The 19,552-nt window shown below is 46.4% G+C and overlaps 1 protein-coding gene across 3 annotated transcripts in view; it reads right to left on the bottom strand.

Annotated features, from left to right (window-relative positions):
• Positions 1 to 19,552, bottom strand: part of CAP2 (cyclase associated actin cytoskeleton regulatory protein 2) — a 335,178-nt gene that overhangs the window by 13,424 nt on the left and 302,202 nt on the right. For all 3 annotated transcript variants that reach the window (XM_063923215.1, XM_063923216.1, XM_063923214.1), the window contains 2 exons: positions 18,957 to 19,149; positions 7,090 to 7,265 (listed from right to left, as the gene is read on the bottom strand). In XM_063923215.1, coding sequence (XP_063779285.1) covers positions 7,090 to 7,265; positions 18,957 to 19,149 — 369 coding nt within the window. The remainder of the gene's footprint in view (positions 1 to 7,089; positions 7,266 to 18,956; positions 19,150 to 19,552) is intronic.

Here is a 19,552-nt window from a genome sequence, read left to right as displayed (position 1 = left end):
GACCCGTTTGACAAAGCAGATTAGAAATTATAATTTGTGAGCAGCAACATATAAACTATCCTATCCCTTGCTTTATTCCTATACAGCATTAATTTGCTGTGTACTATTCCAAATTAGAGATATCCGGTCCGGTTCTTCAGAAATCCAAATCCATCCAAATTTTGTGGATCCAAGTTTGAACTAAAACCCAGACCGGATCCCCTGAGGAGATTCCGATCCAAACCGAGTCCTGGTTCAAATCTTCCCGCGGTTTGCAATTCGGGTTTTAAATCTGAATTTTGGATTGCAAAAATTACATGATTTTAGCTGTTTTATTGTTTATTCAATATATATTATTGATTTTAAACTGAACCAAAATCCGAACCAAAACACATAAGGGTGGTTTTACCAAAAACAAAACACAATGATGAATAGGAAACAATACACAGGAGTCCGCGCACATCTGTATATAAAAAAATGATGGGTTAAAATTAGAGATGAGCGGGTTCGGTTCATCGAGATCCGAACCCCCCGAACTTCACGTGGTTTACACGGGTCCGAGGCAGCCTCGGTTCTTCCTGCCTTACACGCAAAACCCGAACGGGGGAAAACGTCATCATCCCGCTGTCGGATTCTCGCGAGATTCGGATTCCATATAAAGAGCCGCACGTCCCCGCCATTTTCACTCGTGCATTGTCGAGATAGAGGACGTGGCCACGTTCTCTGCCCGAATAGCCCAATATCAGCAAATCTCAGCTCAATATCTGTTTTCAGTATCAGTGCTGCATTGTGGAGGGAGACCAGCATATGGTATTACAGTACAGTAGTCCAGTGCTGTATTTTGCTGCCCAGTGTCAGTTCTATTATCCTGAATAGTGCTCAGTATCTGTGCTCACTATATTATCATTGCTGCATTGTGGTGACCACTGACCAGTATATGGTAGTACAGTACAGTAGTCCAGTGCTGTATTTTGCTGCCCAGTGTCAGTTCTATTATCCTGAATAGTGCTCAGTATCTGTGGTCATTATATTATCATTGCTGCATTGTGGTGACCACTGACCAGTATATGGTAGTACAGTACAGTAGTCCAGTGCTGTATTTTGCTGCCCAGTCTCAGTTCTATTATCCTGAACAGTGCACAGTGTATCTGTGCTCATTATATTATCATTGCTGCATTGTGGTGACCACTGACCAGTATATGGTAGTACAGTACAGTAGTCCAGTGCTGTTCTCGCTGCCCAGTGTCACTCAGTTCTATTATCCTGAACAGTGCACGGTGTATCTGTGCTCATTATTATCAGTGCTGCATTGTGGTGACTAAAAGTCCAGTGTCTTGTGCTGCTTCTTGCTGCTGTAGGGTGCTGTGGTGGTGTCCTGTCACTGTGCATAGGTCATCATCATTCCAGTCACAGTGCTATCTGGTATCTATCTAGTGGTATCTAATTCCAGACATTACTGCCGTCTAATTCCAGATATATTAGTGGCATATAATTCCACACATTAAAAATGGAGAACAAAAACGTGGAGGGTAAAATAGGGAAAGATCAAGATCCACTTCCACCTAGTGCTGAAGCTGCTGCCACTAGTCATGGCAGAGACAATGAAATGCCATCAACGTCGTCTGCCAAGGCCGATGCCCAATGTCATAGTAGAGAGCATGTAAAATCCAAAAAAAAAAAACGTTCAGTAAAATGACCCAAAAATCTAAATTAAAAGCGTCTGAGGAGAAGCGTAAACTTGCCAATATGCCATTTATGACACGGAGTGGCAAGGAACGGCTAAGGCCCTCTCCTATGTTCCTCATGACTAGTGGGTCAGCGTCACATGAGGATGGAAGCACTCATCCTCCCGCTAGAAAAATGAAAAGAGTTAAGCTGGCAAAAGCACAGCAAAGAACTGTGCGTTCTTCTAAATCACAAATCCCCAAGGAGAGTCCAATTGTGTTGGTTGCGATGCCTGACCCTCCCAACACTGGACGGGAAGAGGTGGCTCCTTCCACCATTTGCATGCCCCCTGCAAGTGCTGGAAGGAGCATCCACAGTCCAGTTCCTGATATTCAAATTGAAGGTGTCACTGTTGAAGTACACCAGGATGAGGATATGGGTGTTGCTGGCGCTGAGGAGGAAATTGACCAGGAGGATTCTGATGGAGAGGTGGTTTGTTTTAGTCAGGCACCCGGGGAGACACCTGTTGTCTGTGGGATGAATAAGGCCATTGACATGCCTGGTCAAAATACCAAAACAATCACCTCTTCGGTGTGGAATTATTTCAACAGAAATGCGGACAACTGGTGTCAAGCCGTGTGTTGCCTTTATCAAGCTGTAATAAGTATGGGTAAGGACGTTAACCACCTAGGAACATCCTCCCTTATACGTCACCTGGAGTGCATTCATCAGAAGTCATTGACAAGTTCATCCCAGAGGGGAAGTCGGAAGACCACTTGTACTACTTCCAGTAAGCAATTGACTGTCCAACAGTCCTTTGCGAGGAAGATGAAATATCACAGCAGTCATCCTGTTGCAAAGCGGATAACTCAGTCCTTGACAACTATGTTGGTGTTAGACGTGCGTCCGGTATCCGCCGTTAGTTCACAGGGACTTAGAGAATTGCTGGAGGTAGTGTGTCCCCGGTACCAAATACCATCTAGGTTCCACTTCTCTAGGCAGGCGATACCGAGAATGTACACAGACGTCAGAAAAAGAGTCACCAGTGTCCTAAATAATGCAGTTGTACCCAATGTCCACTTAACCACGGCCATGTGGACAAGTGGTGCAGGGCAGACTAAGGACTATATGACTGTGACAGCCCACTGGGTAGATGTATTGCCTCCCGCAGCAACAACAGCAGCAGCGGCACCAGTAGCAGCATCTCGCAAACGCCAACTCGTTCCTAGGCAGGCTACGCTTTGTATCACCGCTTTCCATAAGAGGCACACAGCTGACAACCTCTTACAGAAACTGAGGAACATCATCGCAGATTGGCTTACCCCAATTGGACTCTCCTGGGGATTTGTGACATCGGACAACGCCACCAATATTGTGTGCGTGCATTACATGTGGGCAAATTCCAGCACGTCCCATGTTTTGCACATACAATGAATTTGGTGGTGCAGAATTTTTTTAAAAAAACGACAGGGGCGTGCAAGAGATGCTGTCGGTGGCCCGAAGAATTGCCAGCCACTTTCGGCATTCAGCCACCGCATGCCAAAGACTAGAGCACCAGCAAACACTCCTGAAAATGCTCTGCCATCAGCTGAAGCAAGAGGTGGTAACGAGGTGGAATTCAACCCTCTATATGCTTCAGAGGATGGAGGAGCAGCAAAAGGCCATTCAAGCCTATACATCTGCCTACGATATAGGCAAAGGAGGGGGAATGCACCTGACTCAAGCGCAGTGGAGAATGATTTCAACGTTGTGCAAGGTTCTGCAACCCTTTGAACTTGCCACACGTGAAGTCAGTTCAGACACTGCCAGCCTGAGTCAGGTCATTCCCCTCATCAGGCTTTTGCAGAAGCAGCTGGAGATCGAAGGAGGAGCTAAAACGGAGCGATTCCGCTAGGCATGTGGGACTTGTGGATGGAGCACTTCATTCGCTTAACCAGGATTCACGGGTGGTCAGTCTGTTGAAATCAGAGCACTACATTTTGGCCACCGTGCTCGATCCTAGGTTTAAAGCCTACGTTGTATCTCTCTTTCCGGCAGACACAAGTCTGCACATGTTCAAAGACCTGCTGGTGAGACAATTGTCAAGTCAAGCGGAACGTGACCCGCCAACAGCTCCTCCTTCATTTTCTCCCGCCACTGGAGCTGCCAGGAAAAGGATAACATTTCCAAAACCACCCGCTGGCGGTGATGCAGGACAGTCAGGAGCGATAGCTGACATCTGGTCCGGACTGAAGTACCTGCCAACGATTACTGACATGTCGTCTACTGTCACTGCATATGATTCTGTCACCATTGAAAGAATAGTGGAGGATTATATGAGTGACAGCATCCAAGTAGGCATGTCAGACAGTCCGTACGTATACTGGCAATTTGGAGGCCCTTGCACAAACTGGCTTTATTTTACCTAAGTTGCCCCATCCTCCAGTGTGTACTCCGAAAGAGTGTTTAGTGCTGCCGGTAACCTTGTCAGCGATCGGCATAGGAGGTTACTTCCAGAAAATGTGGAGAAGATGATGTTCATCAAAATGAATTATAATCAATTCCTCCGTGGAGACATTTACCAGCAATTGCCTCCAGAAAGTACACAGGGACCTGTGATGGTGGATTTCAGTGGGGACGAATTAATACTCTGTGAGGAGGGGGATGTACACAGTGAAAGGGGTGAGGAATCGAGCGATGAGGAGGAGGTGGACATCTTGCCTCTGTAGAGCCAGTTTGTGCAAGGAGAGATTGATTGCTTCTTTTTGGTGGGGGCCCAAACCAACCAGTCATTTCAGCCACAGTCGTGTGGCAGACCCTGTCGCTGAAATGATGGGTTTGTTAAAGTGTTTAACAGTGTCCTGTTTATACAACATAAGGGTGGGTGGGAGGGCCCAAGGACAATTCCATCTTGCACCTCTTTTTTATTTTATTTTATTTATCTTTGCATCATGTGATGTTTGAGGCCAATTTTTTTAAGTGCCATCCTGTCTGGCACTGCAGTGCTACTCCTAGATGGGCCAGGTGTTTGTGCCGGCCACTTGGGTCACTTAGCTTAGTCATCCAGCGACCTCGGTGCAAATTTTAGGACTAAAAATAATATTGTGAGGTGTGAAGTGTTCAGAATAGACTGGAAATTAGTGCAAATTATGGTTATTGAGGTTAATAATACTATGGGATCAAAATTACCCCCAAATTCTATGATTTAAGCTGTTTTTGAGGGTTTTTTGAAAGAAAAAAAAACCACCCGAATCCAAAACACACCCGAATCCGACAAAAATTTTTAAGGGAGGTTTTGCCAAAACGCGTCCGAATCCAAAACACGGCTGCGGAACCGAATCCAGAACCAAAACCTGAAAAATGTCCGGTGCACATCTCTAGTCAAAATACTTACCAAAATCTGTCGGATGCTGCTGATAGCATGCTGACGGTCGGAATGATGTATAAGAGATATATTTTATATATATATATATATATATATATATATATATATATATATATAGTGCATCCGGAAAGTATTCACAGCGCTTCACTTTTTCCACATTTTGTTATGTTAAAGCTTATTCCAAAATGGAATAAATTCATTTTTTTCTTTCAAAATTCTTTCAAAATTCTACACACAATACCCCAAAATGACAACGTGAAAAACTTTTTTTGAGATTTTTGCTAATTTATTAAAAATAAAAACTAAGAAATCACGTGTTCATAAGTTTTCACAGCCTTTGCTCAATACTTTGTTGATGCACCTGAATATGATGCCACATAGGCACACCTATCTTTGGGCAGTTTCGTCCATTCCTCTTTGCAGCACCTCTCAAGCACCATGCGGTAGGATGGGAAGCGTCGGTGCACAGCTATTTTCAAATCTCCCCAGAGATGTTCAATCGTATTCAAGTCTGGGCTCTGGCTGGGCCACTCAATGACATTCACAGAGTTGTCCTAAAGCCACTCCTTTAATATCTTGGCTGTGTGCTTAGGGTCGTTGCCCTGCTGAAAGATGAACCGTCGCCCCAGTCTGAGGTCAAGATCGCTCTGGAGCAGGTTTTCATCCACGATGTCGCTGTACATTGCGGCATTCATCTTTCCCTCCATCCTGACTAGTCTCCCAGTTCCTGCTGCTGAAAAATATCCCCACAGCATGATGCTGCCACCACCATGCTTCACTGTAGGGATGGTATTGGCCTGGTGATGAGCGGTGCCTTGTTTCCTCCAAACATGACGCCTGGCATTCACGCCAAAGAGTTCAATCAGAGAACCAGAGAATTTTGTTTCTCATGGTCTGAGAGTCCTTCAGGTGCAGTTTGGCAAACTCCAGGCGGGCTGCCATGTGCTTTTTACTAAGGAGTGGCTTCCGTCTGCCCACTCTATCATACAGGCCTGATTGGTGGATTGCTGCAGAGATGGTTTTCCTTTTGGAAGGTTCTCCTCTCTCCACAGAGGAATGCTGTAGCTCTGACAGAGTGACCATCGGCTTCTTGGTCACCTCCCTGACTAGGGCCCTTTTCCCCCAATTGTTCAGTTTAGACGGCCGACCAGCTCTGGGAAGAGTCCTGGTGGTTCCGAACTTCTTCCATTTACGGATGATAGAGGCCACTGTGCTCATTGGGACCTTCAAAGCAGCAGATATTTTTCTGTACCCATCCCCAGATTTGTGCCTCAAGACAATCCTGTCTCGGAGGTCTACAGACAATTCCTTTGACTTCACGCTTGGTTTGTGCTCAGACATGCACTGTCAACTGTGGGACCTTATATAGACAAGTGTGTGTCTTTCCAAATCATGTCCAATCAACAGAATTTACCACAATTAAGCTGTTGGAACATCTCAAGGATGATCAGTGGAAACAGGATGCATCTGAGCTCAATTTTGAACTTCATGGCAAAGGCTGTGAATACTTATGTACATGTGATTTCTTAGTTTTTTTATTTTTAATACATTTGCAAAAATCTAAAAAAAACTTTTCTCATGTCATTATGGGGGTATTGTGTGTAGAATTTGTAGGGAAAAAATAATTTACATTTTGGAGTAAGTCTGTAATATAACAAAAACATGGAATAAGTGAAGCATTGTGAATACTTTCCGGATGTATTGTGTGTGTGTGTGTGTGTGTGTATATACATATATATATATATATATACATACACATACATACATGATACATATACATTTACCATAACTCTAACCTCTTTCATGTTGCATGGAGATCACTTCCACTTAATGTGCATGAATGACCCATAATGCTAGACTGAATGAGGCGGTTACTATTATTTTTCTAATATGATCTCAATCTTCACTTTTACTAATACTCTGTGAAACGTTGACATAACAATCTATTCTGACATCCCAAGAAAGAAACACCAAGGTTATTATTTTTTATTATAAGTGCACAACAGAAGCAGCAGCTCCGCCCCATTCCCCCCTTTAAATGTACAAATTAGTGATGGCATAATCTGGCAAAGATCTCTTACCACTCTCCATTTCTTTCCTTCAAGCTCTAGCAAAGGGTGATAGGCCTGTTGAGGAGGTAATTTGGGGGAGGTGGGGCTTGGACTATGACTCTTTGTAGGAGACTGGGTTGATACCCCTTGGCCACGTAGCTTTGGGTTCTTATGAGTCTTCTGGTCATCAGAAACATGTTTCAGACCTGCAGAGCAAAATCATACAGTGGGGTTATATACTCTGTAACCAAACAGTGTGACCATTGTGCAGTGGGGGTTACAAGCCTGGCCCTTGTGAAGGGTGTGCGGAGACAGGCTTGCTCAATGTCCCCAATGGTCAGTGAGGACATGAAAACAGTAGCACTGTGGAGCACAATATAAATACATTCACCTTTACTACTAACAAGAATCAAGCACAACAGAGAGAGGGCACACTGACGCATTCAATACCTATGGGTACTTAACAAAGGAATATTATCAGGAAGGTTAATAGCTAAAGACTGCAAGGGCCAACACGTGTTGCAGTAAGCTGATATATGGGGCCGGATTCAAATGTTCCCCCCCTCCGGTCTGCGATCACGCCTGATGGCAGTATTCTAATGTTGCTGCCAACGGGCGCGACAAGTTAATTTCAGCTTGCTGCCCCCGGGGGTAGCAAGCTGAAAAGCGCGTAAAGAGACCTGTTTGGGTCTTTTTATGATCGCACCTATTACTTTAGTTGGGTTAAGATGCTTTGTGCACCTAAGCCCGACTGCAATGGGCACGATCAGCGCGATAACGGGGGCATTTGAATATCGCCCCTCTATCTCCCGTCACTTTAGACGGGAGATCGGGAGTGCGATAAGATTTGAATTCCCCCCATGGAGTTAGAGATCATTTGCATGATGAGAGATAAGGGTAATATATACATGTGGGTTATGATATTGGCGCTGATACATAGAGAGTACTATGCCAGCTTGGGTAAGGTAACTAGTGTGATTTCATACCGTGCACACTCAGAAAGCACACACATGTACAGTATAAGGGCCTACACAGACCCCAACGCATTCTGTACACTTCAAACCTTACAACTGGAAAGATGCAATGTGGGGTTGGAAGGAGGACACTAATACAGGCAAGGTTCAGTACGAACCTGTCTACCTAAGTGCACCTCATTGAGGGCACATATACCCCTGTGATGAGGTGGATCTTTTGCACCTGTTATAGGGCAGCTGCAGGTACACACTGATGATGATGATGATTATCATCATTATTATGCTTTATTTATATGGCACCACAAGGGATCCGCAGCGCCCAATTACAGAGTACATAACTGAATAATCCAATCAGGAAAATATCGACTTACAGCTGAAGACGATATAGGACAAGTACAGGGTAAATAAACATAGCTACAACAGCAGAACAACAGTGACATAAGTAACAGGCTGGCAGAAAACAGCGGGATTTGGTGCCGTCGAAGACGGTTTAAGCAAGAGAAAGAAAAGCACATGAGGTAAAAGGGCCCTGCTTGTGAAAGCTTACATTCTACAGGATAATGGGGGTCATTCCGAGTTGATCATAGCTGTGCTAAATTTAGCACAGCTACGATCATTCACACTGACATGTGGGGGGACGCCCAGCACAGGGCTAGTCCGCCCGGCATGTCAGTGCCGCCCCCCCCCGCAGAAGTGCAAAGGCATCGCACAGCGGCGATGCCTTTGCACTTCAAGAGTAGCTCCCGACCAGCACAGCTTTAGCGTGCTGGCCAGGAGCTACTCGTCGCTCCCAGGCCCGCAGCGGCTGCGTGTGACGTCACGCAGCCGCCACGGCCCGCCTCCCCAATAGTCCGTCCACGCCTGCGTTGGCCAGACCGCGTCCCCTAAACGGCAGCTTAACGCCGCTGTCCAGCCCCCTCCCGCCCAGCGACCGCCTTTGCCTCAGAGGCGATCGCTAGGCAACGGCGGATGGCATTACTCCCAAATTGCGACAACTACGCATTAGCCTCACTGTGTATACACTAAAATACTTTCAATGCACGCTATAGAAAAGTTAGCACTTCCTACACATGAAAATTACACTAAAATTTAAAAAACAAATACCGGAAGAGTTCATTTTAAGGCTAAAATGTATTAGTTGGACCTTGTTTCTTTTAAAAGTAGTTTCATGACATTCCTATCTCCAACAAACGAATAACCATTCTAACCTAGGCTATACTCCTTCAAATATCATATTTGACCGTGACTCTTTGTCATTCAACTTTATCTTTTTGAGTGTATTTTTCACAGTGGAAGTCGGTGCACCACACTTTGCGCTTAGATTTCTCACCAAGGCGTGCGGTTTTGAGAACAAAAAAGCAGCATTTACAGAGAGGAACTTTTAAGAGGGAAGAGTTGGTTGTAGTAAAGGCATTCCTAGCTAAGTGTAAAGTAGATGCACTGAGCTGCCTACCGGAGCAAAGCAAAAGTGAGATATCCTATGCAAATCAAGAGTACTGAAATTCTATAAAGTGGTGGAGAGGGCATATTTTAATGGCGTTCCTTGCTGTATGAAGAGACGACTAGTAATGAATACAATTTAGGGACTGAAGACATATCTGATATATTGGTTTGTATAGTGCATTTTTTTCAGCAAAAATTAATAAATTATGTAAATTGTGTTTCTCTGACGTCCTAGTGGATGCTGGGGACTCCGAAAGGACCATGGGGAATAGCGGCTCCGCAGGAGACTGGGCACAAAAGTAAAAGCTTTAGGACTACCTGGTGTGCACTGGCTCCTCCCCCTATGACCCTCCTCCAAGCCTCAGTTAGATTTTTGTGCCCGAACGAGAAGGGTGCTCACTAGGTGGCTCTCCTGAGCTGCTTAGTAAAAAAGTTTAAGTATAGGTTTTTTATTTTCAGTGAATCCTGCTGGCAACAGGTTCACTGCACCGAGGGACTAAGGGGAGAAGAAGCGAACTCACCTGCGTGCAGAGTGGATTGGGCTTCTTAGGCTACTGGACATTAGCTCCAGAGGGACGATCACAGGCCCAGCCATGGATGGGTCCCAGAGCCGCGCCGCCGGCCCCCTTACAGAGCCAGAAGACTGAAGAGGTCCGGAAAATTGGCGGCAGAAGACGTCCTGTCTTCAATAAGGTAGCGCACAGCACCGCAGCTGTGCGCCATTGCTCTCAGCACACTTCACACTCCGGTCACTGAGGGTGCAGGGCGCTGGGGGGGGGCGCCCTGAGACGCAATAAAAACACCTTATATGGCAAAAAATACATCACATATAGCTCCTGGGCTATATGGATGCATTTAACCCCTGCCAATTTTTCCTTAAAAAAGCGGGAGAAAGGCCGCCGAGAAGGGGGCGGAGCCTATCTCCTCAGCACACTGGCGCCATTTTTCCTCACAGCTCCGTTGGAGGGAAGCTCCCTGACTCTCCCCTGCAGTCCTGCACTACAGAAACAGGGTAAAACAAGAGAGGGGGGGGCACTAATTTGGCAGATAAATCTATACAGCAGCTATATAAGGGAAAAACACTTATATAAGGTTATCCCTGTATAAATATAGCGCTCTGGTGTGTGCTGGCAAACTCTCCCTCTGTCTCCCCAAAGGGCTAGTGGGGTCCTGTCCTCTATCAGAGCATTCCCTGTGTGTGTGCTGTGTGTCGGTACGTTGTGGGAGGAAAATGGTATGGAGGCGGAGCAATTGCCTGTAATAGTGATGTCACCCCCTAGGGAGTCGACACCTGACTGGATGGTCTTATGGAAGGAATTACGTGATAGTGTCAGCACTTTACAAAAGACTGTTGACGACATGAGACAGCCGGCAAATCAGTTATTACCTGTACAGGCGTCTCAAACACCGTCAGGGGCTCTAAAGCGCCCGTTACCTCAGATAGTCGACACAGACCCAGACACGGACTCTGACTCCAGTGTCGACGGTGAGGAAACAAACGTATTTTCCAGTAGGGCCACACGTTACATGATCACGGCAATGAAGGAGGTTTTGAACATTTCTGATACTACAAGTACCACAAAAAAGGGTATTATGTGGGGTGTGAAAAAACTACCCGTAGTTTTTCCTGAATCAGATGAATTAAATGAGGTGTGTGATGAAGCGTGGGTTTCCCCCGATAAAAAACAGCTAATTTCTAAAAAATTATTGGCATTATACCCTTTCCCGCCAGAGGTTAGGGCGCGTTGGGAAACACCCCCTAGGGTAGATAAGGCGCTCACACGCTTATCAAAACAAGTGGCGTTACCGTCTCCTGATACGGCCGCCCTCAAGGAACCAGCTGATAGGAAGCTGGAAAATATCCTAAAAAGTATATACACACATACTGGTATTATACTGCGACCAGCAATCGCCTCAGCCTGGATGTGCAGTGCTGGGGTGGCTTGGTCGGATTCCCTGACTGAAAATATTGATACCCTGGACAGGGACAATATATTATTGACTATAGAGCATTTAAAGGATGCATTTCTATATATGCGAGATGCACAGAGGGATATTTGCACTCTGGCATCAAGAGTAAGTGCGCTGTCCATTTCTGCCAGAAGAGGGTTATGGACGCGACAGTGGTCAGGTGATGCGGATTCCAAACGGCATATGGAAGTATTGCCGTATAAAGGGGAGGAGTTATTTGGGGTCGGTCTATCGGACCTGGTGGCCACGGCAACGGCTGGGAAATCCACCTTTTTACCCCAGGTCACCTCTCAGCAGAAAAAGACACCGTCTTTTCAGGCTCAGTCCTTTCGTCCCCATAAGGGCAAGCGGGCAAAAGGCCACTCATATCTGCCCCGGGGCAGAGGAAGGGGAAAAAGACTGCAGCAGGCAGCCTCTTCCCAGGAACAGAAGCCCTCCCCCGCTTCTGCCAAGTCCTCAGCATGACGCTGGGGCCTTACAAGCGGACTCAGGCACGGTGGGGGCCCGTCTCAAGATTTTCAGTGCGCAGTGGGCTCACTCGCAAGTGGACCCCTGGATCCTGCAGGTAGTATCTCAGGGGTACAAATTGGAATTCGAGACGTCTCCCCCTCGCCGGTTCCTGAAGTCTGCTTTACCAACGTCTCCCTCCGACAGGGAGGCGGTATTGGAAGCCATTCACAAGCTGTATTCCCAGCAGGTGATAATCAAGGTACCCCTCCTACAACAGGGAAAGGGGTATTATTCCACGCTGTTTGTGGTACCGAAGCCGGACGGCTCGGTGAGACCTATTTTAAATCTGAAATCCTTGAACACTTACATACAAAGGTTCAAATTCAAGATGGAGTCACTCAGAGCAGTGATAGCGAACCTGGAAGAAGGGGACTATATGGTGTCTCTGGACATCAAGGATGCTTACCTCCATGTCCCAATTTGCCCTTCTCACCAAGGGTACCTCAGGTTTGTGGTACAGAACTGTCACTATCAGTTTCAGACACTGCCGTTTGGATTGTCCACGGCACCCCGGGTCTTTACCAAGGTAATGGCCGAAATGATGATTCTGCTTCGAAGAAAAGGCGTCTTAATTATCCCTTACTTGGACGATCTCCTGATAAGGGCAAGGTCCAGAGAACAGTTAGAGGTCGGAGTAGCACTATCTCAAGTAGTACTACGACAGCACGGGTGGATTCTAAATATTCCAAAATCGCAGCTGATTCCGACGACACGTCTGCTGTTCCTAGGGATGATTCTGGACACAGTCCAGAAAAAGGTGTTTCTCCCGGAGGAGAAAGCCAGGGAGTTATCCGACCTAGTCAGGAACCTCCTAAAACCAGACCAAGTGTCAGTGCATCAATGCACAAGGGTCCTGGGAAAAATGGTGGCTTCCTACGAAGCGATTCCATTCGGCAGATTCCACGCAAGAACTTTTCAGTGGGATCTGCTGGACAAATGGTCCGGATCGCATCTTCAAATGCATCAGCGGATAACCCTGTCTCCAAGGACAAGGGTGTCTCTCCTGTGGTGGTTACAGAGTGCTCATCTTCTAGAGGGCCGCAGATTCGGCATTCAGGACTGGGTCCTGGTGACCATGGATGCCAGCCTGAGAGGCTGGGGAGCAGTCACACAGGGAAGAAATTTCCAGGGCTTGTGGTCAAGCATAGAAACGTCACTTCACATAAATATCCTGGAACTAAGGGCCATTTACAATGCCCTAAGTCAAGCAAGGCCTCTGCTTCAGGGTCAGCCGGTGTTGATCCAGTCGGACAACATCACGGCAGTCGCCCACGTAAACAGACAGGGCGGCACAAGAAGCAGGAGGGCAATGACGGAAGTTGCAAGGATTCTTCGCTGGGCGGAAAATCATGTGATAGCACTGTCAGCAGTGTTCATTCCGGGAGTGGACAACTGGGAAGCAGACTTCCTCAGCAGACACGACCTCCACCCGGGGGAGTGGGGACTTCACCCAGAAGTCTTCCACATGATTGTGAACCGTTGGGAAAAACCAAAGGTGGACATGATGGCGTCCCGCCTCAACAAAAAACTGGACAGATATTGCGCCAGGTCAAGGGACCCTCAGGCAATAGCTGTGGACGCTCTGGTAACACCGTGGGTGTACCAGTCAGTGTATGTGTTCCCTCCTCTGCCTCTCATACCCAAGGTACTGAGAATCATAAGAAGGAGAGGAGTAAGGACTATACTCGTGGCTCCGGATTGGCCAAGAAGGACTTGGTACCCGGAACTTCAAAAGATGCTCACGGAAGACCCGTGGCCTCTACCTCTAAGAAAGGACCTGCTCCAGCAGGGACCCTGTCTGTTCCAAGACTTACCGCGGCTGCGTTTGACAGCATGGCGGTTGAACGCCGGATCCTGAAGGAAAAAGGCATTCCGGATGAAGTCATCCCTACCCTGATCAAAGCCAGGAAGGATGTAACTGTGCAACATTATCACCGTATTTGGCGTAAATATGTTGCGTGGTGTGAGGCCAGGAAGGCCCCACAGAGGAATTTCAACTGGGTCGTTTCCTGCATTTCCTGCAAACAGGACTGTCTATGGGCCTAAAATTAGGGTTCATTAAGGTTCAAATTTCGGCCCTGTCGATATTCTTCCAAAAAGAACTAGCTTCAGTTCCTGAAGTTCAGACGTTTGTCAAGGGGGTACTGCATATACAGCCTCCTTTTTTGCCTCCAGTGGCACCTTGGGATCTCAATGTAGTTTTGGGGTTCCTAAAATCACATTGGTTTGAACCACTCACCACTGTGGACTTAAAATATCTCACATGGAAAGTGGTAATGCTGTTAGCCCTGGCTTCAGCCAGGCGTGTCTCAGAATTGGCGGCTTTATCCTATAAAAGCCCTTACCTAATTTTTCATACGGACAGGGCAGAATTGAGGACTCGTCCTCAATTTCTCCCTAAGGTGGTTTCAGCGTTTCACTTGAACCAGCCTATTGTGGTACCTGCGGCTACTAGGGACTTGGAGGACTCCAAGTTGCTGGACGTAGTCAGGGCCCTGAAAATATATGTTTCCAGGACGGCTGGAGTCAGAAAATCTGACTCGCTGTTTATCCTGTATGCACCCAACAAGCTGGGTGCTCCTGCTTCTAAGCAGACTATTGCTCGTTGGATTTGTAGTACAATTCAGCTTGCACATTCTGTGGCAGGCCTGCCACAGCCAAAATCTGTAAAAGCCCATTCCACACGGAAAGTGGGCTCATCTTGGGCGGCTGCCCGAGGGGTCTCGGCTTTACAACTTTGCCGAGCAGCTACTTGGTCAGGGGCAAACACGTTTGCTAAATTCTACAAATTTGATACCCTGGCTGAGGAGGACCTGGAGTTCTCTCATACGGTGCTGCAGAGTCATCCGCACTCTCCCGCCCGTTTGGGAGCTTTGGTATAATCCCCATGGTCCTTTCGGAGTCCCCAGCATCCACTAGGACGTCAGAGAAAATAAGAATTTACTTACCGATAATTCTATTTCTCATAGTCCGTAGTGGATGCTGGGCGCCCATCCCAAGTGCGGATTGTCTGCAATACTTGTACATAGTTATTGTTACAAAAATCGGGTTATTATTTGTTGTGAGCCATCTTTTCAGAGGCTCCTCTGTTATCATGCTGTTAACTGGGTTCAGATCACAAGTTGTACGGTGTGATTGGTGTGGCTGGTATGAGTCTTACCCGGGATTCAAAATCCTTCCTTATTGTGTACGCTCGTCCGGGCACAGTATCCTAACTGAGGCTTGGAGGAGGGTCATAGGGGGAGGAGCCAGTGCACACCAGGTAGTCCTAAAGCTTTTACTTTTGTGCCCAGTCTCCTGCGGAGCCGCTATTCCCCATGGTCCTTTCGGAGTCCCCAGCATCCACTACGGACTATGAGAAATAGAATTATCGGTAAGTAAATTCTTATTTTATATGTCATTCTTAGGGTGAGTTATGTGGTGGTATGCAGGGTTGCACTTTTGTCCACATATCTTATGATTGGCAGTCACCAGCTGTTATTACCTCAGTAGGGGACCCAAAAATGGGGGATTTTGAATTTTGGATAAGGGATACTCAACCTGTATATAATAAATACACATTTGAATGCTAGTGTAGTTAAGCTATGTCTTGCATATTCATTCTGTCTTTCTATGGGGGTCATTCTGACCTGTTCGCTTGCTGCTTTTTGTCGCAGCCGAGCGAATGGGTCCCTACTGCGCATGCGCCGGTGCCGTATTGCGCTGGCGCATGCCAGACGGCCGAAGGCCGTAGCAGGGATGCGATCGCCTCTGCCTGATTGACAGAGGCGGTCGCTGGGCGGAACGGCTGCGTTTGGCCGTCATTTCGTGGGAGCGGTCCGGCCAACGCAGGCGTGGCCGAACCGAACGGGGGGCGGCCCACAGCGGCTGCGTGACGTCACACGCAGCTGCTGCGGGCCGGGGAGCGATGAGTAGCTCCTGGCCAGCACGTTAAAGCTGCGCTGGCCGGGAGCTACTCTAGAAGTGCAAAGGCATCGCCGCTGTGCGATGCCTTTGCACTTCTGCGGAGGGGGGCGGAACTGACATGCGGGGCGGACTAGCCCTGTGCTGGGCGTCCCCCTGCATGTCAGTGTAATTGATCGTAGCTGTGCTAAATTTAGCACAGCTACGATCAACTTGGAATGACCCCCTATATTCCTCTTTCTTCCCCATAAGGGTGGCGTTACACTGGCGCTCCACCTTATGTGAATGGGAAGTTCACTACACTCTTTTAGGGGAATATGTAGTAATCTCCTAAATTAGAAAAAGTGGGGAGATTCCGGCGGTCTTAGAAGAATGCATATGTACACAAAGCAGCAGAAACCTGCCAGAATGAACCTCGTCCACGTTACACACTAGAGGGCTTGTAGATAGATTAACACTGGCAGTCACAGAATTCGATTGTTTATGGGCACCTACAGATCCCATCTAGAGTGAGTGAGGGAGTGAAGGAGATATTCAATTATTTGTGCCGGTGGATGCGAGTTCCGTGGTGCCACCTCCATAAACTCTGAAAAAGTGTCCATAGGTGTAAAATGCATCATGATGAGTGCTCACCCCCTGTATATTCTTATCCTTACTGAATCTCAGCAATAAAGGTGATTAAATCACATCCCAATATGCAGTTTTGCCAAATATTCTTGTAACTGTATATACATTATAAATCTAATGTGTAATACAACACACACTGTAGGAATTGTTGCACATTTAATCATTGCTACTTGACTAAATTGCATTTGCTGGCTTAATAGTTTGTACTGATATTCTCCAGCAAGCACAACCTGTCTTGGCAAACACTGGGAGTTTGTTTCAGTGTCCCTTAGCTAAAAATGGCAATGCAGCTCACTACAGTCCCTGCCAACACAAGCTGGGCTTCCTCAGGCTGCTTTATTGGATGAACCGGATAAATTAACTTATTAAACATGTGCAATCTATTGTACAGCAGCAAGTAAGCTGAGAACACTACAGCCTCCGCAAGAAAACCACCAATGCTTAATAAACTGACAGTTTAGTTTACTATATCATATTATAGAACCAATTAATTTAGTAAGCCACAATCAATACCTGAAAACAGTTTTAAATCAAATATTGTATTCTTAATTACAGTTGAAGAACTCTGTTGATTGGGATATGCATTTATGCAAAATGGCTTGCCATCCTGCTTTAGTGACTTTGCCAATAAATAATAGATAAATGACACAAGCCTATTGGGCAGTTTGGGCAACTTCTCCACTATGGGGGATATCCAATTACTGCAGGTAATTATATTGCCCGGGGCTATGCTATTAGCCCCGAAAAGCCATCGCGGGCTGCGGCTTATCAGAGGTTTTGTGTTAATGCACCGGGTGTCAGCTCATGATAGCTCCCTGTGAAGACAGGGTAGAGCTGCACCTCTGGCTCCCTGGTCACATTGCCGTTCCCCCATCATGTGACCACCGCTGCAGGCAGGGGAAGAGGGGGGATGTGGGTCACGGCGCTGCTCCGACTTCCTACCTGGGGTCACAGTGCTCCCGGGTACCCTCACTGCAGTCCCAGCCTGCTGCTGCGGCAGGCATGGGACACTGATGGGTCGCCACGGCCTATTGGGGATTTTGTTTCACCTGCCTTGGGCAGGCGAAACAAGACCCCAGGAAACAGCCCCATTTCTGTTTCTCATGAAAACATACAGGTTTCACTGAACCTGTGTGTTTTCGGGGTCGATCCTATTTGGATAGCCTGTAAAAAAAACATTGGAAAAAAGAGCTAAAAACATCAGTGCGTAAACAGGCGTTTTTCACACCCAATGTTTTCTCTCCTCTAATAGGATACCACCCTATATCTCTCTTGAGACTTGATACAGCTCCACTATGGAAGCTATTCTAGAGGCAACTGTTAATAAAAGGTAGATGTTGCCCATAGCAAGCAATCAGATTTGGACTATTATTTTATTGTAGAAAAATGGTTTCTATGAGAAATCTAATCTTTTCTTGACGGGTCTGGGACTCCAGGTCGACAACAAAAAGGTCGACACACCTTAGGTCGACGCCAATTGGTCGACATGGACAAAATGTCGACATGGACAAAAGGTCGACATGGACAAAAGGTCTACAGGAACAAGGTCGACATGGAAAAAGGTCGACATGAGTTTTTAATGTTTTTTTGGTGTCATTTTCTTCGTAGAGTGACCGGTAACCCCAATTAGTGCACCGCTCGCCGTGCTTCGGGCATGGTGCCTTCGCTCCGCTTCGCTCGGCACAGATTACCGTTCCAATCGTAGTCCACGTGGATCGTTACGTATGAAAAGGTTCCAAAAAAGTAAAAAATTGTGAAAAACGCATGTCGACATTTTTCCATGTCGACCTTGTTCCTGTCGACCTTTTGTCCACGTCGACCTTTTGTCCATGTCGACATAAGGTGTGTCAACCAATTGGCGTCAACCTAAGGTGTGTTGACCTTTTTGTTGTCGACCTGGAGTCCGGATACCTTCTTAACAGCTAGTTGCAGAATATATGCTATAATGATGCCTTTATTGTTTACTGCTTTATTTATTAAGTACATGGAACAGAGATATCAGCTGTGATCCCAAGGTTTCATTTTCAAAAGAAACCCCCATAAAAACCTATGGGAGCTGCTTTCTAGCTGAATTTACCATGCTCAGCTTCAATAGTTAATGCCATATGAAGATGGCTACACCCATTGTAGCCTATAGGCTACAGATCGCAAAAAGTACTGGGAGAGAGATCCGTAGACCGCACATGCGCAGTAAGGGGAGGCCCATGGCAATTGAAAGTAAAGTGATTGCTAATGTGATCACTTTCGAAGCCCCTTCTCCCTGCATGTGAACTATAGTACATCCCAGCAGAAGAGAATTTCTTATTGCCCGAAATATTGGTGATAAGAAATTTTAATTATCGGGTCAAAAACCCTACAATTAGTAAAAGGGCCCTAAAAGATGTAAAAGAACGATAACATATGTCATAACATAAGAAGGCAGATAACAACCATTTCATGTTCACACATTTGCAGCTCTTAGTTTGTAACCTTTTGTAATTGTTTCCCCTTGGTTGAGCTGAGCAAACAACGCAGATCGATCTTGAGAGACATCATCTTTGGGTTTACTAGAAAAAATATCTGAAAATGGAGGAGGTCCTGGAGGTGGAGGAGGAGGCGGAGGTGGAGGAAGACTTGATCCTGATGTCACATTGTTGTACGAAGTGTCCTCTTTTGAAAATAACTGTTTAAATATACACAGGTATTACTGTCATGAACATACAAAACAAATTGAGAAGTGTTAGAGAACATACAGAAATAAGAGAAATTGTATATTTATATTATCTGGACACCAATTATCCACATACAGTAATTATCTGAAATATGATTTGTCTGTTTATACAGTAAAAATTATGCTTGAATTATCATTGCTGTAATCATTTTCTCTCTTGTTAAAGGTGACCGTACATCCATGCACCCTGTGTTTTTCCTCTATGAATGCTGCAGATATTAACCCCACAACGCCACACCCACAGCCAGGCATCTAGGGATAGCTGTAGTGCCTAGTGGACCTGATCCTCCTAGGAAATCCATCCATGTGCTGAATGGCTTAGGGCTGGTTGGCACTATGGCAGAAACCCCATGCT

The sequence above is a fragment of the Pseudophryne corroboree genome, chromosome 5 (genome assembly GCF_028390025.1).
Source record: "Pseudophryne corroboree isolate aPseCor3 chromosome 5, aPseCor3.hap2, whole genome shotgun sequence".
In the NCBI taxonomy this organism is placed as follows: domain Eukaryota; kingdom Metazoa; phylum Chordata; class Amphibia; order Anura; family Myobatrachidae; genus Pseudophryne; species Pseudophryne corroboree.
The sequence above is the reverse complement of the archived record's forward strand: the minus strand, read 5'-3'. Positions and strand labels throughout refer to the sequence as shown.